Source organism: Marmota marmota, unplaced genomic scaffold (genome assembly GCF_001458135.2).
Source record: "Marmota marmota marmota unplaced genomic scaffold, marMar, whole genome shotgun sequence".
NCBI classification, from domain to species: Eukaryota; Metazoa; Chordata; class Mammalia; order Rodentia; family Sciuridae; genus Marmota; species Marmota marmota.
The window spans coordinates 2,003,999-2,027,476 of record NW_026000205.1 but is presented as its reverse complement, the minus strand read 5'-3'; the positions used below and the strand labels follow the sequence as shown (position 1 = coordinate 2,027,476).

General features: G+C 54.7%; 2 protein-coding genes across 3 annotated transcripts in view; one reads left to right on the top strand and one right to left on the bottom strand.

Moving 5' to 3' along the window:
• The window catches only part of LOC107151718 (galactoside 2-alpha-L-fucosyltransferase SEC1-like), a 35,694-nt gene extending 12,538 nt beyond the window's left edge, over positions 1–23,156 (top strand). Inside the window, exons 1-4 of one of the 2 annotated variants that reach the window (XM_048790601.1) lie at positions 2,281–2,490; positions 3,694–3,764; positions 10,339–10,450; positions 17,086–23,156. In XM_048790601.1, coding sequence (XP_048646558.1) covers positions 10,369–10,450; positions 17,086–18,107 — 1,104 coding nt within the window. In that variant the 5' untranslated portion in view covers positions 2,281–2,490; positions 3,694–3,764; positions 10,339–10,368 and the 3' untranslated portion in view covers positions 18,108–23,156. Of the gene's footprint in view, positions 1–2,280; positions 2,491–3,693; positions 3,765–10,338; positions 10,451–17,085 lie in introns of those variants that run through there. The other variant, XM_048790603.1, reaches the window with a different exon arrangement.
• Ntn5 (netrin 5) lies at positions 507–8,495 on the bottom strand. The gene is made up of 7 exons (XM_015497098.2): positions 7,575–8,495; positions 4,909–5,097; positions 4,588–4,737; positions 4,205–4,258; positions 3,954–4,034; positions 2,565–2,667; positions 507–992 (listed from the first exon to the last, which is right to left on the bottom strand). Exons 1-7 carry the CDS (start codon positions 8,206–8,208, stop codon positions 737–739), a joined length of 1,467 nt encoding a protein of 488 aa, XP_015352584.1. The 5' UTR covers positions 8,209–8,495; the 3' UTR covers positions 507–736.
• Positions 23,157–23,478: the final 322 nt, after the last annotated feature.

The window sequence follows — 23,478 nt, the reverse complement described above, 5'->3', positions numbered from 1 at the left end:
CCACCCCTGTGGCCTGTAGGTGCCCCACTATTGGGCAGGGATAAAATTCTGCTTAGCACCAAGTGATGTCGAATTACTCTGCAGCTCTCAATTGGCCGCCTCTCAGGAAAGGGTCCAGGCTGCACTTGAAGCCCATGAACCCATCAGAACCTTCTTCAGACATTCACTCAAAGTCCTCTTATTCCTTCCTCAGAGACTATCCAGAGGTCCCTCAGAAATGAAAAATTACTAAATCTGTAACTTTCTGGAAATTGGGAACCATGGTCCCTTTTAAGGAAGTTAAATTTCCCGCCTTTTCCAGACACGCCCTTCTTTGGGCCTGTCCTTAAGCACCCAGTGACGCCACAGGAGTTCTTTCACTGGATTGGCCACTTTGTCTCAGGGAGCCCGGGGATAACTTCAGCTGGGCAGATTCCTCAAGACCGTCTTCATTTGCCCCTAGAGACTCTCCCAGTACAGATCTGGGCTCTGAGGACGAAATTCCTCAAGATTTGAGACTTTATTGTGGGTGATTAACTGCTTGTGTCACAAGTCAAACGAAGGGCCACGGGACCAAAATCCCGCTCAGGCGCCTTCCGGTGAAAGTCTCTTGCGCCTGCGCGTTGCTGGCGCGTGCCGGTGACGTAAGGCGCTCCGTGGCTTCTGATTGGTTCTCTCAGGACGCGCGCGGCTGAGGAAGGCTGCGTGGCAGGTTCCGCATTGCTGGGCGTCGACGCCTCGCGCGCCCTGGTTAGTGTTAAGGCCTAGGGTTGGGTGAGGGAGGCTCCAGGCCGCGGCAGCCCCCAGCACGCTCCTCCTGCTGTAGCCGCCTCAGCGGCCGGGCCCAGCGCGGCCTCCAGGGCAGTGCGAGGCCGTAGCGATCTAGGACGAGGCGCCCGGGGTCCGGGTTTCCAGCCGCGCTGCCCAGCAGCAGGTAGTCAGTGCCGGGCTGTAGGCGCAGGCAGCCGCAGGCCAGGTCGGCGCCGGGCACCCAGGCGTCNCATGCTGGCTTTGAAGACGGAAGAAGGGGCTACAAGCCAAGGAATGTGGGTGGCTCTAGAAGCTGGGAATGGAAAGGCAGCAGCTTCCCACCAGAAGATCCAGAATGCAGGGGTTTGGGGGTTTTCTTAAGCATTTCTTAATTTATTGTTTTAGTTATACATGACAGTAAGGTATATTTTGACATATCATGTATATGTGGAGTATAACTTCCCATTCTTGTGGTTGTACATGATGTGGAGTTACCCTGGTCGTGAATTCATATATGAACATAGGAAAGTGATGTCCAGTTCATTCTGCTGTTTTTCCCATCCCCCCCCCGCCATTCAATCTAGTGAACTTCCACTCCTCCCTTCTACTGAGTCAGCATCCACATATCAGAGAGAACACCTAGCCTTTGTCTTTCTGGGGATTGCTTATTTCACTAACACAATAGTTTCCAGTTCCATCCATTTACTGACAAATGCCATAATTTCATTTTTCTTGTATGGCTGAGTAATATTCCATTGTGTATATATACCACATTTTCTTTGTACATTCATCTGTTGAAGGGCACCTAGATTTGTTCCATAGCCTCTCTATTGTGCATTGAGCTGCTATGACTATCTATGTGGCCGCATCACTATAGTACGCAGAATTTTAAGTCCTTTGGGTATACCAGGGAGTGGGAAACTGGGTTATATAGTGGTTCTATTTCAAGTTTTCTGAGGAGTCTCCAAACTGCTTTATAGAGTGATTGCATCAATTTGCAACCCCACCAGCAATGTATGAAGGCACCTTTCCCCCCACATCCTTGCCAACATTTATCGTTACTTGTATTTTTTTCTTTGGTGGGGGGGCAGGGGATTGAACCCAGGGCCTTGTGCATGCGAGGCAAGTACTCTACCAACTAAGTTAAATCCCCAGCTTTGTTACTTGTATTCTTGATAATTGTCATTCTGACTGGAGTGAGATGGAATCTCAATGTAGTTTTAATTTTCATTTCTCTAATTGCTAGTGATGTTGAACATTTTTTCATATATTTGTTGACTACAGAATGCAGCCTTGACAATGCCTTGATTTTAGCCCAGTGAAACCCGCATGGGACTTCAAATTGGTAGGACTGTTAGATGAAGAAATTTGTGTTGTTTCAGCTGTTCAATTTGTAATTTGTATGACAGCAATAAAAAATAAGCCCACCACTTGTCCCTTTCTGGGCACATAAGAGAAGTTCACTTCCCACCTTCAGGCAATTGAGGGACTCACGCAAGTAATCTTTTTCGCTGGGCTGCGAGTGGAAGACTGGAAAATGTTCCCAGGCCAAAGCACTTACTGCTCCTGTGGGACAATTCAGTGCTTCCTCTGGTTGCCACATGATGCGGGGGGAGGGGTGTACCACGGGATGCAACTGATGACACACCATGGTGCATGACTCTCATCTGGGTCCCTGAGTGACTGAAAAACCACCCCTTGCCAACGGACATTGGACAAGTACATGAGCAAGAAATAAACTTTCATATGCGAAGCCGTCAGGTAACCTGATTAATGGAAGACTGTGGAAGTAGCTTGCGGTTACTGAGGAAGTGTGTCTCAGGAAGAGAGAAAAGTGCACAGGCCGCGCCCGCTGCTTGTACACGGCCAGCACCCGCACGGCCAGCCGTCGCCATGCAGGGCCGGCCATCTCCAACGCCAGCACCTGAGCGTGCAGAACTGCGGGGAGGGAGGTGTCAGGCGTGGGTGGTGCAGCGGGATCAGCCTGGTAGGGTGGGCCCCGGGCGGGGGTGGCCTTCCTGGATCGTGGGAGAGAGACCTTGACCCTTTGAAGGTGAGAGAACTGGAAGTGGCCCTGAGTAGTGAGGGTCAGGCCTGCCCCAGGAGATACAGTCCAGGAGCGGGGGAGAGATCAGAAGGGAGCGGGTTAGGGTTTACAAGGTGGATTCCAAGATTAAGGTTGGGAAGGGCGAGGCTGTGTGCTGCCCAACAAAGGGGAGGCCAGATAGGGAAAGGATTCCTGGCTGGGAGCCTGGGGTGTGTTGGGTCAGGCTTTGGGGGTCATATTAGAGGCAGCAGATCTAGGACTTATATTGAAGGGAGAGTGGATGGGGACACCTACAGTAGGTGGGGCTCGGGACAAAGCAGCAGTTCCAGGGTATTTAATGCAGTAGGATTAGAAGGTATCAGGAGAGAAGCCCTTGTGCAAGAGGGGTGTTGCCAGGGAAAGGACTCTGGGATGAATTTGAGTAGATAAAAGGGTGAAGTTAGTCCCTGAAATCTGAGGGTTGAGATCACATTAGTTGTAATTTGGGCAAGTATGAGGTCGGACAGTGCTGAGGGCTGGGTCTGTGGGGCAGGAGATCCCTGTAAGAGGGGAGGAAAAGGCCCAGGTGAACCCATCAGAACCTTCTTCAGGCCTAGGACACTAGTGGCCAGAGCATGATCTTGAGGGTGGAGAAATCCTGGATCCTCTATACCGGGGGAGATAGAAGGGGTTGTTCTGGATTTGTGGGCTGAGCTGAACTCCTGCGTGTCTGTACCTGTTACCTGAGGTCATCAGCCCCAGGGTCTTGGGACTAGTGTGGGCTAATAAATTAGTGAACCAAGAGGTGGGCTTTTGTGGGGACCCAGCAAAAGCTTAGCTATCTGGGACCCTGAAGAGAAAGGGAAGGGGTCTGAGATAGGCAGAACAGAGCAGGGGCCCTTTCACTCAACCAGTTCCTCTTGCCTTCTACCCCTCAGAGATGTCAGGCTGAAGAGGCGGGTGAAACTCTGCAAGCCCAAGTACCCAGGAGAAGAGGAGACACAAGAAGGTAGTGAAGACCCTTCCTCACTGTTCCTCCCCCCATTCATGTCCCATCAGATCCTGGATTGGGAAGGGCCTTAGAATTCAGTGCCCCTTCCATTTAAGATGAGGAAATTGAAGGCCAGAGAGGGTGCTGCCTGAAGGCAGTTGTCAGGTCATCTGGACAGCCATGGCCCCCTTTCCCCCCAGCACTCACCATAGTCCTGCTGGCAGTACCTCTGAAGGCTCATGTGTACTCTGGTATCCGAAATATTGCAGTAGTTTTGACACTGAGGGTCTGGGGAGGGTCAGGCTTCTGAGGCCTGGGCCACAACCTTCTGCACCACCCATCCTCAGTCCATCTTGATTGACAGCCGGCGTGCCCACACCCCTGGTGACTCTGGGTCCCAATCAGTCCATCCCTTACCCCTCTTACTGCCTGGGGATCTCTGTGCCAGCCTGCCTTACCAGAGCTGGAAGCACCAGGTGTAGTAGCAAAGATGGTTGTTGCTTCTGGAATTCCTGGGAGACCAAAGGAGAAATTTAATTTAACCTCTTAGCCACGCTCCCCAAGGATTTCAAGCATCTCTTGCTCTCTTCTCCCAGGACCTAGGAGTCTGGACCCCTACCCCTTCTTCTTTTAGGACCAGAAGTTCAGGGCCCTAACCCCTTCTCCCTAAGACTAAAGAATCTGGAATTTCAGGACTGTATCCCTAAGGCTCAGAGTTTAGTCTCCAGCCCCTGGTTCCCATTTCCTAAGGTCACTTGTCCCTCCACATTCATCCACTGAGATCTGGACTGTCTCCTCCCCTCCCCATTCAGGACTTGTGGCCCTGCCCCTCAGGACTCACGCTGGCAGGGCATCCGAGGGGAGCGGCTCTGCTGGTAGCCAGGACCACAGCGACTGCACGTCAGGCCTGTGACCCCTAACTTGCAGGAGCACTGCCCACTGGTCTGGTTGCAGGTGCCTCCTGTTGCCCCAATGGGGTGGCACTGGCAGGCTACATGTGGAAAGGAACTGGGGACATGGGGTACCTGGGACGCAGATGCTCCTTACCAAATCTGCATGCCCCTCCTCCCCAAGACCCAGGAGTCCAGGTCCCAGCCCTTCCTCCCTCAGACCCAGGAGTCCAGGCACTGCATCCTTGCCCTCTGGGCCTGGCCACACTCACCCCTGCAGGCCTTTCGGCTGGTGATAGGCTGGCTGGGATCCCTCCAGAACCCTGGCTGGCAGTAGTGGCAGTGTCGCCCAGCTGTGTGGTGGCGGCACCGTTCACATACACCCCCACTCCGGCCACCAGACAGCCTGAACAGCTCAGAGTTGAACCGGCAGCGGCGAGCGTGCTGGTTGCAGGAGCAGGCTAGAGCGAGTGGGGGAGGGCACATGAGGGCCAGGCTCTCTGTTTCCAGCCCTCTCCCCACTGCCCTGCCCTCAGGAAAGGAAAAAAGTGAGGGTATGATGTAAAAGACGCAGCCTGGAGCTTCTGGGTGAGCCTGGGTCCCAGAGCATCTTCATTCTCATTCTGAAATGGGATATTGGTCCAGAAGTGGGTGAGCAGGAGGGGACCTGGGGACTTCTCAAGTGGCACTGTGAAACTGTGGTGCTAAAAGAGGAAGGGCAGCTCTGGGTGGGCAGTGAGCTCAGACGCTGTCTGCCTCTGATTGTGTTCCAGAGCTTGGTTTCCTCGGCTGCAGAATGGCATTTGTAGTGTTTATTTCATGAGGCTTACATGAGATAAAGCAGATAGAAAGTGCTTAACTCGGGGCTGGCGCAGAGCAAGTACTTGCTGATGAGTGCTTCCGCATGTCAGATGCCAGGTGCTAAGTGATAGATGTATTTCATCCCCAAAGGGCTGTGAAGCTACCACTATCATCATCCCCAATTTGCAGATAGGAAAACAGACACAGAAAGGTGAAGTCACTGCCCCAAGGTAGCACAGCTGGGTGGTAGTCAGAGGCAGGATTTGAACCCAGGCATCCTGGCTTCAGAGGCTGTGTTCTTAGCAACCACACTTGGGTGCTTCCATGTGGCTCATCTGAGGACAGTCTGTTTTGCTGGTGGCATTTATCGGGTTTTTGAAGGCAGTAGCCCTTAAGCCTTACTTCTTTAGGAATTACCAGGGCCCCATTTTAAGAAAACAATATAAATCCAGGGCCCACTCTCTGGACAGCTGCTGGGCTAAAGATCTGTATTTCTGGTGAGTGCCCAGAGTGTGCTGTTGAGGCAGGAGGTGCCTAGACCATCCTTGAAGTTACCTGGGTTTAAGGGGGTTGAGAGGCCTGCTCTGTCAGGTGCCTGGGAGTTCAGGAGCTGTGGTGCAGAGCTGGCTGTGTGTTCTCTGAGAAACGACTTGCTCTGAGCCTTGGTTTGCTCCCTGTCTAGTGGGGATCTCCACCTCTGTCTCCCAGGGTTTGGGTGTACATGAGAGGTGTCAGTGCCACTCAGATTATCTGATTTGAGGGGAATCACTTCACCTTGCACCCTGCCACCCAGGAAACTCAGACCTGGGGAGTGGGAGTCTGCATGCCATCCATGTCTGTAAAGCTGCTGCTCAGCCCCAGGAGTTAGCCTCACCTGTCCACCCACCCCACACCACAGCACTGTCAATCTCTCACCCAAGTTTGGAGGGCAGTGCCCTACCCAGCCTGAGTGGCCATTCGGAGGGACAACCTCCCAGCTCCCAGGCCCAGAATGAAGCCTGTCCCGCCCTTAGGACATGTGAATCTCCCTTGCTCACTTCCCTGAGGGAGGCTGATGGAGCAGGTCAGACTTGGCTGCTCCAGAGGCCTGGTGGGGCTGCCAGATGGAGGCCCTAGTGCAGTGGGGAGCAGAGAACTGGAACGTGGTGGCCTCCTGGCCCCAGGGAAGTCGCTAGTAGGGGCAGAAGAGGGTTGGGAGCTGAGGCCACTAGGATGATCTGCTGGTACAGTATGTCCCACGCATGGGGGTAGGGGACTGGGCTCTACCCAGGGTCACAGTGGGGTGGGAAGGAGCTGACCAGGTCTCTGAGGAGGGGCCTTGACCTTAGAAGCTGCAACCTGGGAGCACCTGAAGGGAATGGGCATCAAGGAGAAGCTGGGGGTAATTATCGGCTGGTGGCCCAGTGTGTGGTAGCTTCTAGGAAGGTGTGACTCCCTGTGAAGGGTCTCAGCCCTGCTCCTTGCTGGCACTCAGACTTGAAATCAAGTGACCTGTCTGTCCCCTTGGGGCTCTCCTTCCTTTGCCGGGGAATGGTAACATGGCAGGTGCTCAGGAAGCTTTCCTTCTGCCAGGTGTGGCCTGGACTCTGCTCTGGAGGCTTTTGTGTGTCAGTTCACTGGATTTCCACTTCCACCTTAAGGAAGCACTGTTACTATTCCCACTTTTCAGGGGAGGGAACGAACTGAGACAGAGATGTTAAGTCACTTGCCCGAGGTCACCCAGCTGGTAAGCAGAGGAGCTGGGTTTCACACCCAGGCAATCTGGGCTGCCGAGACTGGGCTTCTGTCTGCCACCCTAGAGCACTCAGGTGACAGCACCCAGTGGGAGTTTGACAAGCGGGAGCTGAGGCCCTGGACTTCCTGAGCTCAGGTCCTGGTTCTGCCACTCATGGTAGCTGTGTGTCTTTGTGCAAAGGACTCCCAACCTCCAGCCTCAGCCTGCTCATCTAGAAATGGGCTTGATGCCGCGCCGAGCTGGCATGTGTTTCGTGATTGTTGTGAGGTTGGCTGGAGTCAGGAAATGTCCCGCTGCCCAGTCTGCTACCTGAGCACCTGCACCCAGCCAGGGACGGATGAGAGCATCCTGTGCCCTTGGGGACACAGGACCAACAAGTTGCGAGGGGGCCCCAGGACTCACGCAGGCAGGGGTGGGGGTGCCGGGGCGTGGCAGGCCTCCAGGGCCAGTCTCGGTGGGATGGGCGGCAGCTCTCGCACCCTGGGCCGGTGGTGTGGTGGCGGCAGCGGCAGCGTGGAGGCCGGGCACGGGCAGCACAGCGGGCCGCATGGCCATGGCACTGGCAGCGGCCTCTCACGCCAGCTGCTGCCAGCCCTGCTCGGCCTCCAAACTCCACACGGAGGTGGCTGGCCACCACCCTGGCCTTAGGGCCTGGTGGGGAGCGAAAGATGACCCTCTCAGGACCCCCCAAAGCCCCAGGCCAGGCAGGTCTGCGCCACAGAGGCCTCCAGGGACCCCCTGCAGCCCAGGCCGCAGACAGAACTAGGGCTGGGGGTCCTGGGGTGCAGAAGCGCAGGCTGACAGACGTCAGGAGGAAGGGGCCATCCAAGTCCAGGGTCAGACTGCCATTGCAGGTGGCCCCAGGGCCAGGACTAGTCCCTGGGGAAAGGGTACAGGACTGGGGGCAGGAGGCTGCTATGCCACCTGCCAGCTGGGTCACTGGTGGAAGGCAGAAGCGAGGGCGTCCCCCTGGATCATAGCATGGGTCCGAGGTTGCCCGGCTTAGGAGGAACAAGAGGGCAAAGGTCACAGGCATGATCCCAGTAGAGCCAGCACCTAGGAGGAGAGGTGGCTGGGTGGGACCTCAGCCATCAGCCTCCACCCTGCTCCCCAAGGTGCCCTGGGGAACCCCAGCATTCCACCCCAGCCCTACCCAAATCCCCTCCCCAACTGCTTTGAAGCGAGGAAAATAGTTCCATCTGGGGAGAGTCACTGTTTACATAACCCAGAGGGGAAAGAACGCAAGCAAAATCGAGAATTTTGCCTGAACTAATCCGTAGCTTAACACCCCAGAGTTATCCGTCAGTGTCGAAAGAGCAGGGCCTCTGGGGAGTGGGTGAGGGGTGGACCAGCAGAGGCCACAGATGCGGAAACCCAGAGAGGGACTAAGGAGAGACACAGGGGAACAGGGCTGGGGAAAGCAGAGAGAGAGAGAGAGAGAGACACGAGGACTCAGAGACAAAGAAACAGAGAAAAGACAGAAGCAGAGACAGAGGTGGGTGGAGAGACCTACGGGAAGGTCCAGACGCAGGAGGCAGAGATAGGACAGGGCTGGGCACCCAGAGTTCACAGGAAAGTGGGAGATCCTGGGGGCCAAAGGGGCAAGCAGGTGACACTCTGGGACAGCCATGGACAGCAGACAGCCCACAGGCCTGGGGTGGGGGTGGGCAGAGCTGGAGGTGCCCCACCCCCCTGCAGGGGATCAGAAGCAGCAGGGGTGGGGGGATCTGAAGCCGGCTGAGGCCCCAGCCCACAGGGATCAGAGGGAGGCCCTTTCCCATGTGGGGCCCTAACCTTGTTCTCCACACCCTGGGCACGGAGGGGATTATCACCAAACACAGGCCTCCCTGCCACCCACCCCCAGCTCCTTAACCCTTTCTCAGCCACCCCAGTGCAAAGCCATAGAAGAGCGAAGGGCAGGCTGGTGGCCTAGGGGTGGGTGGCAGCCAGGATCTCTCTGGGGCTGAAGCTTGGGACTGCAGAATCCTGTGGGGCTGGGAAGGCAGATGCTTGAGTTCCCTGGAGTACCTGGAGTGGGATTCTGAGGTTAGATTTCTGGTACTTTCTGATCATCTCATCCCACCAGCCACTCTAGGCCTCAGCGGGGCCCAGGAATCAGAGTCCCCACATTCTCCACCCGTCCTCAGGTCCCTGGAGCAGATGGGGGAGCAGATGTTGGGGGTGGTGGGTAATGAGGGAGCAGAGACAAGCAGGAGGGTGGGAGAGGAGGGTGCCAGATGCCAGATCCCCCTTAGGGAGCAGAAATCCAGACAGACCCCAGGGCAAGGCAGGAGCTGGGAAGGACTCAGCCCTCAACTGGCCCTTCCCTTCTCTCGCAAACACCAGCGCCCGGGGAGCAGCCCACTCGGAGTAGGGATCTTTCTTGGGTTCCTGCCTGGCTCTGAATCCACACCCAAGCTGGCACCCGGGCTGGGGTCTCTGGGGCACCCTTGGTGGGAAGCTGCGTAGTCCACACTGCTGTTGCCATGCGGACCTGCCTCCCCTGCCCCGGACTACCGACACTGTCCCCATTGAGCCTGGTGCCATTTTGCTCTTGTGGCAGTTCACTGGGCCCCTGGGCCCCAGCCTTGTTAAGGAACCCTCACCCCCTTCTCACCCCGTGTGAGAACATCCCCTTTGCTGGGTGGTTCAGGGAGTCCTGCCTTCTGGCCCTTAGCACCTGGGGAACCAGGGTGTGGGTACCCTGGTGCTCCTGGGACACAGAAACCAGCCCCTGCCCGCGTGGTGCCTGCTATCACATCCCCACATTTACCCCTCGGGGCCTGTAGCCCACCCCCACCCTTCAGGAGCAGGTAGGTCCAATGGGATCCCAGAAGACCAGCAGTTGCCTGGCTTGGGTAGTGGGGTCTATGAGGACCCAGGCTTCCCTCCCTTGGTGTGCACCCCATCCCAGCCTCAAGCCCTGTAGTCAGCCAAACCTGCAACAAGAAGAGCGTCCTGTAGTCGGTCCCCACTGCGCTGCCTTTGCAGGAGCTCGGCTGGCCGCGGTGGGCTCTCAGGAAGGAGTGACGAGTAGCTGTGCTCAGGCCAGGCTCGTGGGGGTTCTGGGCGGGAGCTTTGAGCAGAGCCCGCAGAATCCTACACCACCGCTCCCACCCCCGCCGCCCTAGTCCCCTCGCCAACCACAGCCACACTCTCCCCACAGGGACCCCTGCCAGCCACACCACCGGAGACCATGTGGGACCAGAGAACCGCTGCCCCTGGTGGGCCCACAGCTGGGCGGCCCCAGGCAGGTGGGTGGAGGAGCCTCCAGGCAGGTAGGATGGGTGGCTGGGGTCCTGGGTCCACTCCCACTTGCCCCAGCCTACCAACTCCCCAGGGCGTGGCTCAGCTGTGTGGTGCCACGGCTGCAATTTGGGAGGGCTGACCTATGGGCTGTTCATGCTGAGGTGGGGCATTGGCCATGGGGAGTTCTGCTGACCCCAGCCACCCCCTCCTCATCCTCGCAGGAACCTGGTGTCGGCTGTGGGCTAACAAAGCGTTGAGGTCAGTTGCTTTCAAGTCCTAAAAATCTGTTCTTGGAAGGATCAGGTCAGCTGCAGGGAAACTCAGAGAACTCAATGCCTGGGGTGGGAGGGCGGGGAGAGCAGTGGAGAAGCAGAGCACCTCAGGCCTGTGGGTTCTGGGGCCTGGGAGAAAGTGGGGAGCACCGGGGGCAGGGCTCAAAGGCACCCCAGCAACAGGGGGCCTTGATCCCCAGCCGCTTTTGTTTTTAGATTCTTGTGCAAATGTTGAATCACCCATGTGAATGGTGGTGACTAGAAAAATAAAGTTTTCTAGCTTCCCTCTGGGGAAAGCAGAGGCCTCCAGTCCCAGGATGGTGCTCAGCATTGGCTGCTCCTTGGCCTTGAGGACCCTGGCATTTGTTGTGGCTCAGCGGGGCTGTGCCTGACAGGGATCAGGGTACTCCCTGCACCATGCTGATCTGGGGTGGGGTGCAACCATGATTCTGGTTCTGGGTGACCCTCAGGTACATATTCCAGGAGGAGCAAGGGCAGGGACATCAGATTTAAAAGATGGGTGTTAATTCCTAAAGCTATGAGGAGGGGTTAGCTTCAAGAAAAATCCATATCCTATTGGGGCCAAGAGACCCTGTCAGAGGGGGACTTGTGGAACCTGGGCAAGGGATGCGTGAGTGACAGAGTGGCATATTGCAAGAGTCATGACTAGCTGATCAAGGAGTCCTGATCACGCTCCTCCTGCTGCCCACAGCAGGACCGGCAGTGAACAGTACCTCTGGGAGCTGGCCCTGGAGAGGCCACCTAGAGACAAAAGGCACTTTCTTTTGAGCACTTTCTTCCTATAAACTCCTAGAGGGTATCAAGTGCTTCAGAGCAAAGGCAGGCCAGGGGACCGGGCCTAGCAAGGCCACCTGTGATCCCAGCGACTCCGGAAGCTGAGGCAAGAGAGGGAGTATTGGAGGCCGGTCTGGGCAACCTAATGAGACCCTGTTTCAAAATAAAAAGGGCTGGGTATGTGGCTCAGTGGTAGAGTCCCCCAGCCTCTGGGTTCCATCAAGGAAGAGGGGTGGGGTGAGAGGAGAAGCCAGCAAGCAGGGGGTGGTTGCTGGGGTGGTGGGGGTTCTATAGGTTTCAGTGGGACAACAAGGGGACATTTGGGTTGAGGTCTGAAGGAGCCCTGCAGCCCGGCAGTGCTGGTGCAGAGGGAGTCCTGCTGCTAGAGAGGACTCCGGAGGCTCAGGCCACCTTAGTTTTCCTTGTAGGACAAAAGGTCCCTAAGCTCTCCTCCCGGTGAGTCTCCTCCTTCCTCCTTTGTTCTTAATAGCCGCAGTGCCCCAGGCCATTAGAAGCCCTGAAGGCTCCTGCAAGGCAGGAGGAGGAGGGGGTGGTCTAGAAGCCTCCAGAGCCCAGGAAACATCCCCCAGCTGAAAGACTGGGGTGCTCCCTTTGGGACCTTCACCCCTTTGGCCCTACTGCGAGTGTCCAGACCACGCCCTGTGTGACACCCACAGTGGATCTGGGTTGTCTTGTTATCAGACATGGTATTAGTGTTGAGCTCAGAAGAGGGTCGTCTGCAAATAGGTGCAGTCAGTTCAGGGCAGGTGTTGACACCAGATGGCTCAGGTGGTTCTCTGCCACCCTCCACTGACATAGGGAGCAGGACAGCAGGCTAATGTGTGTGGGGGGGTGTCCTGGTTGTTGAGACTGACAAACAGCCATGAGGGGGAGCGTAGGAGATCCCAGTAGATGGTGCTCAGAGGGCCCCCTCAGGGCAAGCAACGGGGTTGGAGGGCCCCAGCAGCATGTTGTCCACTTGGCGCCTGACCAGCATTTACAAAGAACTTCAAGATGCAGCAGCAGGATGTCAGACTCCACCAGGGAGCCTTTCTGAGCACGAGGCCATGGGGCTACTCTGGCCACACACCATGAGGTGGCCCTGGAGGATGCACACTGGTCCTGAGTCAGTGTCTCCTCCCGATTGGCCCAGGCTCTGGTCCCCTCTCTGCTGGTGCCAGCCTGGGACTCACCTGGGGCCTGGCTGCAGCAGCATTAGCTTCTCTCAGTGGCAGAACCTTGAGTTGGGCGGGTGGTATAGAAACAGATGGGACGTGGGCTGGGGATGTGGCTCAAGCGGTAGTGTGCTCACCTGGCATGCGTGCGGCCTGGGTTCGATCCTTAGCACCACATACAAACAAAGATGTTGTGTCTGCCGAAAACTAAAAAATAAATATTAAAATTTTCTCTCTCTCTCTAAAAATAAATAAATAAGATAAGGATCCTATTAAAAAAAGAAAGAAAGAAAGAAACAGATGTGACGGAATTTTCACCAGCTCAGAGAAAAGGGGCTCAGATTTAATTTGCTTTTTGGAAACTGAAGCAGCCAACAAAGCATTTCTTGTGCATCTCTCTCTCTCTCTCTCTCTCTCTCTCTCTCTCTCTCTCTGTGTGTGTGTGTGTGTGTGTAGAGGGAAGAAGGGGTCATGTCTCTTGTAAGAGCTTACTGACCTCTTTGGGGAGCCATATTAAACGTGAGGCATTCAAAGAGGGCCAGCAATGTTCAGATTTCCCAAAGGGGTCAGACTAATAAAGGAAGGCACCCTTGCATATAGGAGGTTGAGAACGGAGGCAGCCTGAGGAACTCCAGAGCTGGTCAGAAGAGTGAATGAGGGGAGAGAATAAGTGGAGCTGGGAGTGAAGACTGTGGTGGGAGCCCTGGAGAGAGGTAGCACAGCCCCTGAGGAGGGGTCATTTATCCCTTCAGAGGGACAGGGAGCCACGGTCACAGAGCCCAGTCAAGCCTAGTGGAGCCAGGGCAGGACCTGAAGGCCAAATGACTGACCACAGTGACTCGGTAGCCCAGCAGTGCCACTGCCAGGCAGATACCTGAGGGACATGAAGACCACACACGCAGAGCTCACACAGGAGCCTCATGGACATACGGGACAGCGACCGGAGTGCCCACCAGCTGAGAATGAGCAGGCGAGACAGGGCCCTCAGAGCCGGCACGTTCTTAGCCATCACAGAGTAGTGAAGCACTGACACATGCCACCTAGGTGGGCCTGCAGAGCTCGAGGGCACCAAGTGGAGGACTCCAGACACAGACCATGCGTGGCCTACGCTTTCGTTACGTGAAGCCCAGAATTGGCAAATCCACAGAGACAGGAAAAGAGAAAATCCAAAGCACCTTAGTTGGAGGGGAAGGCAGGAAGGAGGGTGGAAGTGAGGTGGTTAAAGGTGTAGGGTTTCTTTTGGGGATGATGTAGATATTTTTTTTCAACAAAGTTTTATTGATTTGCTAGTGATTTTAGTTTTTCGATGGACACAACATCTTTATTTTATTTTTATGTGGTGCTGAGGATGGAACCCAGCGCTCCGAGCATGCCAGGCAAGCACGCTACCACTTGAGCCACATCCCCAGCCCCTGATGTAGGTATTTTAAAAATTAGCAAATATACTGAAAGCTGTGAAATTGTGCACTTTTTTTTGGGGGGGGGTAGTACTGGGGATTGAACCCAGGATGCTCTACCCCAGCCTTTTAAATTTTTTACTGTGAGATGGGTCTTGCTAAGTTGCTGAGGCTGGTCTCTAACTTGCAATCCTCCTGCCTCAGCCTTCAGAAAAGCTGGGATTATAGGCATGCACTACTGTATAAAGCAAAATTATACACTTTATTTTATTATTATTCTAATTGTGCATGACAGCAGAATGCATTTCAACTCATTTTATACAAATGGAGCACAACTTCGTTTCTCTGGTTGTACATGATGCAGAGTCATACCATTTGTATATAGAGTAATGGGTAATAATGTTCATTTCATTCTACCATCTTCCCCCCCATACCCCCTCCCCTCCCCTCACTCCCTCTGCCCAATCCAAAGTTTCTCCATTCTTCATTTGCCCCACCCTCCAATTATGGATCAACATTCACATCTCACATGTTGGCAACATTATGGATCAACATTCACATTGGCCTTTGGTTCTTTGGGATTGGCTTATTCCCTTAGCAAGATACTCTCCAGGGGCTGGGATTGTGGCTCAATGGTGGAGCGCTCGCCTAGCATGGGCGGGACCCGGGTTCGATCAGCACCACGTAAAAATAAAGGCATTGTGTTGTGTCCATCTATACGTAAAAAAATAAATAAATATTTTTAAAAAGATACTCTCCAGCTCTATCCATTTACCTGCAAATGCCATTATTTCATTCTTCATTAAGGCTGAGTAATATTCCATTGTGTATATGTACCACAGTTTCTTTATTCATTTATCTATTGAAGGGCACCTAAGTTGGTTCCACAATTTAGCTACTGTGAATTGAGCTGCTGTAAACAAAATTATACACTTTATTTATTTATTTTTTTTTCCATATTTATTTATTTATTTTTAGTTTTCGGCCGACACAACATCTTTGTTTGTATGTGGTGCTGAGGATTGAACCCGGGCCGCACGCATGCCAGGCGAGCGCGCTACCGCTTGAGCCACATCCCCAGCCCCGAAAATTATACACTTTAAATGGGTGAATTGTGTGGTATGTGATTACATCTCAGTAAAGTGATTACCAAAAAAAGAAGAGTGTTGCTTACTGCAAATCTACATTTATTTTTTTTTTTTTTAAGAGAGAGAGAATTTTAATATTTATTTAGTTAGTTAGTTTTTCGGCAGACACAACATCTTTGTATGTGGTGCTGAGGATCGAACCCGGACCACATGCATTTCAGGCGAGCGCGCTACCGCTTGAGCCACATCCCCAGCCCTGCAAATCTACATTTAAAAGCTAACTATATTCTGGAGGAAGGAGGTGGCAGTTGCTAGTCCCTCAGGTCCTGGGCCAGAAACCAGCACTGTGGTACTTTTGCCATATTTCACTGGGTGAGGCAGGCAAGAGCTATCCAGATCCAATGGGAATCAGGACTGTTCAGGCAGCTCAAAACCCTCACACCTGCTAATAGCAACAGGAAACACTTGGCACTTAGCACTGTGGGTGCCTTGGCTAGTCCCATGTTATATAAGGAGAAGACTGAGGCCCAGGAGGTCAGAACCTAGCTGCACTCAGGGCTGCTGGCTAGCAGGGGGCTGAGCCTGCCAGTGAACTGCCTGTGCTCAACCACTGGGGCACACTGCGCTAAGATGGTGGAGCAAGGATTCGTCTCCTTGGTTCTGTTTGCTTCTCTGCCTCTAGCACGGTGCCTGGCATGTAGTAGGTTGTCTGGAAGTATTTATTTTACAACATGTACGAGTTTTTCTGTGTGCTGGGCACTGAAGTACATTACAAAGGCACAGAAGTCCTCTGGCTGGCTGGACCAGGGAGCGGGCTACATTCCCAGTTCCCCAGTGGATGCCGAAACCACAGGTGTGCCCAACCCTAAATGTACTGTTTTTTTTGCGTGTACATAGATGCCTGTGAGGAAGCTTGAGTTTTCTAAATTTGGCACAGTAAGAGATGAGCAGCCATAGCTAACAAGTAGGACAGTTATAACAGTACACGGACACAAGAGGAGAATGTGACCTGTCTCTCCCTATTAGCTGCCTTATTGTACTTACTTACACTTGTTCCTTTAAAGGAAGCCTTCTGTGGCTTCTCTTTGGTGTATCTGAACTGTCGGCACCACTGTTCTTGCACTTCGGAGCCATTATGTAGTGAAATAAGTGTGACTTGAACACAGGTGCTGGGATGCTGACAGGCAGTTCCTGGTGACTGACAGGTGGGGAGCCTCTCAGTGTGAACACGCAGGACAGAGGGAACAACTTGGCAGAGTGGGACGGTGAAAGGTTCATCATGAAATCTAAAGTTTATAAATTGATTTTTTTTTTTTTTTATGCTAGGGACTGAACCCAGGGGTGCTTATCCATGGAGCCACATCCCCATCCCTTCTTATTTTTTATTTTGAGACAGGACCTTGCAAAGTTGCCGAGTCCAGCTTTGAACTTGAGATCCTCCTGCCTCAGCCTTCCAAGTTGCAGGGATTAGCAGTGTGTTCCACCTTGTCCAGCTGAATTGCTTATTTCTGGAATTTCCCTTTCAATATTTTCAGACCACATTTGACCTTGAGTAGTCAAATCTGTGTAAAATGAGAGAACCACTGTATCACATTCAATTCTCATGCAACTCCATGAGGTTGTGCCATCAGGTTGGACCATAGAACTAGCTGCAACTGCAGGTAAAATACGGCTGGATATAAGTATTTCCAAATGGTGGACCTACTCACCCTAATAGGTGAGAAAAGCTTAAGAGGTACAGGAACTTGGCCAGTCAGGTGTGATGCTGGTAAGGGCCTGGGCGGGGCCTGCGCTTGCGGGAGGATGCCCTATTTGTGCTGTCAGGCCTGCGCATGGCGCTTCAGACTGCCGATGCCTGGGGATCCTGAACTGGAAGCAGTGAGCGTGGCTTGCACCCCATCTGCCCCTTCTGATTCTTGTCCTCTCTCTCCCTGCAGCCAAGGGGTTTGGAGCCACCTGCCCATCCCTCTCCACCTTCTACTTCCTTTTTGTTGTCTTTGTGGTGTCCACCATCTTCCACTGCCACCGGCGCCTGGCTCTGGTACCTGCCCCCTGGGCATATTCAGCCCAGGTGGTTGTGGTCCCCAGACACCACCCCCAGGAGGGCATGTTCACTATCAACTCCAAAGGCCGCCTGGGGAACCAGATGGGCCAGTACGCCACACTGTATGCCCTCGCCAAGCTCAATGGGCGGCCCGCCTACGTCCCCGCGCAGATGCACAGCATGCTGGCCCCCATCTTCAGGATCACGCTGCCCGTCCTGCACAGTGTCACGGCCCAGAGCGTCCTGTGGCAGAACTACCACCTCAATGACTGGATGGAGGAGCAGTACCGCCACATCCCAGGGCGCTACGTCCGCCTCATGGGCTACCCCTGCTCCTGGACCTTCTACCACCACCTGCGCCAGGAGATCCTGCAGGAGTTCAGCCTGCACGAGCACCTGCGCGAGGAGGCCCAGCAGTTCCTCCAGGCCCTGCAGGCCTCGCAGGCCTGGCGGATGACCTTTGTGGGGGTGCACGTGCGCAGGGGGGACTACATTCGTGTCATGCCGCAGGTGTGGAAGGGCGTGCTGGCCGACAGAGGCTACCTGCAGCAGGCCCTGGACTGGTTCCGAGCCCGCTACCGTTCCCCACTCTTCGTGGTCACCAGTGACGACATGGCCTGGTGCCGGCAGAGCATCGACAGCTCTCGTGGAGACGTGGTGTTTGCTGGCAATGGCCTTCAAGGCTCCCCCGCTAAGGACTTTGCGCTGCTCACACAGTGCAACCACAGCATCATCACCGTGGGCACCTTCGGGATCTGGGCTGCCTATCTTACAGGTGGGGACACTGTCTACTTGGCCAACTTCACCCTGCCCAACTCCCCCTTCCATATGGTCTTTAAGCCACAGGCAGCTTTCCTGCCAGAATGGGTGGGCATTGCTGCCGACCTCAGACAGGCCCAGCAGAGCAGCCTCTAGGCCTGCTTACCCCTCCCTGCCTGGGCCTCTGGGGTGAGTTGTGGGGGAGATTGCAATTCAGAATGTTGGAGTCCACGTGGTATTTGAATTTGCCTTTTCTACTTCATAGCTGAGTGACCTTGGACAAATGTCTTCATCTTTCTGTGCCTTAGTGTGGCACCTTGAAGATGAACGCAGGCAGAACTTAGCAGTAACACATGAGAATCCACAAGTTCATGTAGGGCTCTTGCTTATGAATCGTGGGATGTGTGGGTATGGGAAGGTCCTGGTTGCTGAGGGCCAGTGGATCACACCCACTCACCAGGTATGTGCCTGACTAGTGCCTGGAGCGCTCTCACACGGAACCTTACTTTGTTGCAGCACTGGTAGCATGGAGTCCCCATGTTCCATATCAGATCCTAGGGCGTTCCGTGGAGGCCATTCCTGCCCTGGAGCTCCAGGAACTCAAGGCTTTGCATCCGTGGGCCTTCCCATGATGGAATGCAAGGGATGGCAGGATGCAGTACTGGGTCTTGGAGGTGTCCTCAGTGGGGAGGCTGTTCCCTTGCAGGGCGGCCGATCCAGGGCGAGAATGCCTCACCTTGGCAGCCCCGGCCACAAAGACACGGGGTGCACATTGCCATGGGTGACAGCCTGACCCCAAAGGGCTATGGAGACTAGACCACGGCCATCTCAGCAGCTGCCTACAGACACGGTGACTGGCAACAGATGCCTCACCCCTGCTCTGCCTAAGCCCCTGGGACCTCACTGCCACTCTGAGCAATCCCAGCGTGGCCTGCCCAGGCCTGTCTTCCATTGCTGTAACTGAGGGTCATAGACTGGGAAGATTATAAAGAAGGCAGGTTCTCGAGGCCCGAAGGCCTATAATATAGTGCTGGCAACTGCTTGCAGCTGGGTCATGACATGGCAGGACTGAAGGTCCTGGCTCAGGTCTGCCCTTTTGTGAAGCCACGGTCCCCTGGGATTGGCCCTTTGTCCTGTGACCTCTTACCTCGATTGCCTTCCAAAGGTCCCACCCCCAGGCTCATAGCAAGCTTGAATTCCCCACTCTCCTCCCTCACAATAAGGAGTAACTTGCCACCCAGAGTCTTGGTGGGGACATTCCAACCATAGCACAGACAGAAGTGGGGTTAGGTGACTACACAGCTGGTTTTCCTGTATTCAGTGTTGTTGTTTTTTAATAGGAATTTTATTTTTACTTTTTTCCCATACTTATATTGGTGCATTATAGTTGTACATAAGTTCAGTGTATTTTAAAACATGGAGATGCCAGAATGTTATTGGTGTAATGCTCCTTTATGGGTATTTTAAAAATCATAACAAAATCATTTGCATTCACTTAAAATTCCTACCAGGTGTAGGTGCCCTGGTTTAGGGACCCTCTCTGTCACTCTCTTTCCTGCATGACACTGTCTCCAGGGCTCCTGCTGTTTGACTCACCATTCTTGGGCTCACTTCCAGAGCCCAACCCCTCGTCCCCATGGAGTGCTAATGTGCCTTCTCGGAGTCATCTTGGGCCTGGCTCCTTCCTTCCGTCCTTGACAGGGCGGTCAAGGTGTGGCGTTGGCTATAAAGTGGCTTGGGCACGGCAGGTCTCTGCCAGCTCTCCCCTGCCATGTGGCAAAACACCCGGAGACCTGGTGCTTAAGACACGGACAACACTTGCTCTCTCGCAGTCTCGGGGGCCGAGCTGTGCGGCTGTGTCAGGCAGCCAGGAGATGGCCCTCCAGTGTTAGCTGGGCCAGGGATCTGCTCCCGTGGCTGGAGGGTTGGTGCTGGTCCTGGACATGACCTCTGCCAGCCACTTGAGTGTCCTTGCAATGTGCAGCCAGTTCCTCCAGAGCCAGGAAGCTACAGAGGCCTTGGTGACCTAGCCTCAGAGGATGTACTGTCACCCCTGCCCCATCTATCACTCTAGACAGCAGCTCCGCCTCCACATGGGAGGGGACTGCACCAGGGCCTGTATCCCCCAAGTGGAGGTGGGGTCCTGGAGCTTGGTGACTCAGCACACCCCAGCTCAAGCCACAGATACCGATTGTCTTATAGTCATGGCGGACAGAAGTCCAGGTGGAGGGCGAGCAGGGCAGCTCCTCCCAGGCCCAAGGCAGGATCTGTTCAGGCCTCCCTCCTCGCCTGTGTTGTCTTCACATGTCTCCTGCTGTGTCTTCACATGATCTGCCCTGTGGGTGTGTGTCCTCATCTGGTTTCTTATGGGGACACCAGGCTGGATCAGAGCCCACCATAGCAACCTCATTTAATTACATCCCATGACCCCATGCTAAGGTTCTAGGGGCTGGGGCTTGAGATTTTGTGGGGATACAATCCAGCCATATGGTGGTCTTCTGTGATTCCTAGCTGGTTCCCTAGGGTCCCCTTCCCTTTTCCCTTCATCCTCTCAGGACTGGCCCTCAGCAACCAGGATCTTCCTCACATCACCCTTGTGGAGAGACTCCAGCAGGAGGGAACAGGAATCTGGGGTCTTGACCCCTGGGTGAGGGCTGTGCCCAGATTCCCCCCCCCAAGTAGACGCCCATGTGCCACCCCCTGCTGACTCCTCCACTTCCTCCACCTTGCCGCATTCCTAGAGCCCAATCGATGGCACCTGTGGCCCTATGGCCACCTGTTGTGTTGGGTCAGCAGAGTCCTGTCCAGAAGTGGGGCAAGGAGGGACAACAGGGTTAGGTTATTTGGTCTCCCAGGGATGGTCACCACTTCCCGCGGTCACTGGCCCTCTGGAGCTGTGCTACCTCGCTGGCCCGCGATCCAACCCATGCTGTTGACACCATACTGTGGGGAGCTCAGCCCAGGTGGCCCAGTCTGAGTGTTCCTTCTACGTGGATCCTTATCTCACAAAATTCCCACGTTGACATTTTTACTGGGACACTGAAATCACTGGGATGATCTGTGTCGGCTCACTGAGAGTGATGCAGACACATGGCATTTCTTGCAGACTCACCTTGACACAAATGGAGCTGGGGACGTTCTGGGGCAGGGAGTCAGGTGCCACTTCCCTGCTCTGGTCTTTCCTCGGCATCCTGGGGGTGATGTGGGTGAAGATCTGGGAGCCCCGTCGTGCAGCCTCCTTGTCTTGGGCCCTTTCTGAGGGCCTCTGCCAGGAGGGAGTGGGACAGAGCAGGTCCCATGCTGGCTACTGTGGGCTGGGCATGTCACTTGTCACGTGGCACTCAGCTCTGTGTGATCTGGACACGAAGGGCCCCACTCTGTTCCCCGCATGTTGGGTGTTGCTCAGATGAGGACGGCCACAGCTTCTCTTTTATAAAAGCCCATAGAAGTTGGCAAGCTGCCAATCATAAGTTGCATTTCTTCATTTGACAAATATTTACTGAGCTCCTCACCTCATTTGCAAGTTCCAAAGCAGAAGCTGGCCAGCGCCAAGAAACCACTCCTGTCCCTCGGCAGAGGGGCAGGAAGGAAGCCAGCAGGATAGGTGCCACGTAGGTTCCCCAAGCCACCACGCCCAGCTCCTCAGATGGCACTGAACCCACAATACGTGCGGGTCACGGGCTGAACTGTGCACCCCACCCCGACATTCCTGTGTTGGAGTCCTAACCTCTACTACCTCAGACAGTGTGACCTAAATTGGAAATAGGGTCATGGCCAATGTAGTAGTCGAGACAAGGTCATGCTGGAGTAAAGGGGCCTTGGTCCATTAGGACCAGGGGCCACCCAGACACACAAAGGGGCAAATGCCACAGGTTGACAGGGGCAGGGGTGGACTTCTGGCATCAAGAACTGTATGAGGAATGCTTCCTGCTGTTCCCAGGCACCCAGTTTGTGTCGCCCTGTTGTACAGGAGCCCTGGGGAGTGGATAGAGTGTCATGTCTGGCAGCTGAACGTTGAGACCCCCCCCAGAGGGCTGGTGCAGTGTGAGGCCCGGGCTCCATCCTCAGCTCCGCACATAGAGACACAGGTGAGAGACTAAATTTTCCCTTGGCCTTGGCCCCAGGCCTGGGTTCTGTCAGGGAGTCAAGCAGAGAGTGGACCCGGGAAGCTGCCAGGAGCTACGTGGCTGTGGCCCCGGAGTGACCTAGCAACAGAACCCCTGCTTCTGAAGTCTGAGTAGCTGAGAATCTCAGAGCCCACTAAGGTGGCAGAGAACTGAACCACCCCAGCAGGAGTCTGAGGGCCACGGCTCATTCCAGGGGTTGAGCCCAACCGGAAGTGGACGGTGGTGTACATCTCCCTCTGGCCCCCTTCACCCTGATGTTGAGTTCAGCTGGAACTGGAACTGGAAGAGCTGGGGAGGCGGGGTTCACTGGCTGCGTTTCCTCCCCAAACTCAGCAGGACGCTCACGAGATTTTCAGACTTATCACAAGAATTTTTTCCTCCTTTTTCTTTTCCTCGGTGCTGGGGTGGAGCCCAGGGCCTTGGTGCATGCCGGGCACACGCTCACCACAGGCCTCATGACCCTTGAGGCCCCTCCTCATCACCTGGAGGGTAAATCTCCTTAGTCCACTCCGCCCCGGCGGCGGTGGCTGGTGTGCCAGGCCGTGGTTAATCCTCCTGGCCGCCTCAGGCTCCTACGCTCATCAGCCCGTGATTTGGGGCAGGGACGGTGCCTCCCTAAGCATTAGAACAGTGCCTGGCCAGATGTGTCCGGCAGGGCAAATCCGCAGAGACTGCAAGAGGTTTGGTCTGGTGTTATGGTTTAGATATGAGGTGTCCCCCAAAAGCTCATGTGGGAGGCAATGCAAGAAAGTTCAGAGGTGAGATGATAAAGTTGAGACGCCTAACCCGTCCAGTGCATCTGTCCACTTGAGTGGACTCACTGGGTGGTGGCCGCAGGCAGGTGGGGTGTGGCTGGAGGAGGTGGGTCTCTAGGGGCACACTCTCCCTTTCTCTTCTCACCCCTTCCTGGTGGCCTTGTCCTGAGCTGCCTCCCTTCACTACACTCGTCTGCCATGACGTCCTGCCTCACTGTGGGCTCAGAGCAATGGAGCCAGCCATCCACTCAGACCTCTGACGCCAGGAGCCCCAAAGAAACTCTTCCTCCTAAAAACCATTCTTGTCAGGCCTTTTAGTCACAGCGACGGAAAATCTGACTGAAACTCTTGGCTTCGTCCACTTGTCACGTTTTCGGGGTTCATCCACATGGGACACGGGTCAGCACTTCATTCCTCTCAGGCCAGGTGGCAGGTGGACTTCTGCAAAGTCACGAAAGGCCATATGAATTGCACAAATTTAACTGACGGAATTCCTTCAGGGCCGCAAGTTCTAAAGCAGACGGTGACAAGCCCCCACCTGCTCTCTCCCTGTCCCCCACCCCTCCCCTCCCTCCCTCTCAACAGAAGGGACAACAGGAAGCAGAACAGGATGGGAACTACTTCCTTGAAGTCAGAGGTGCCCTA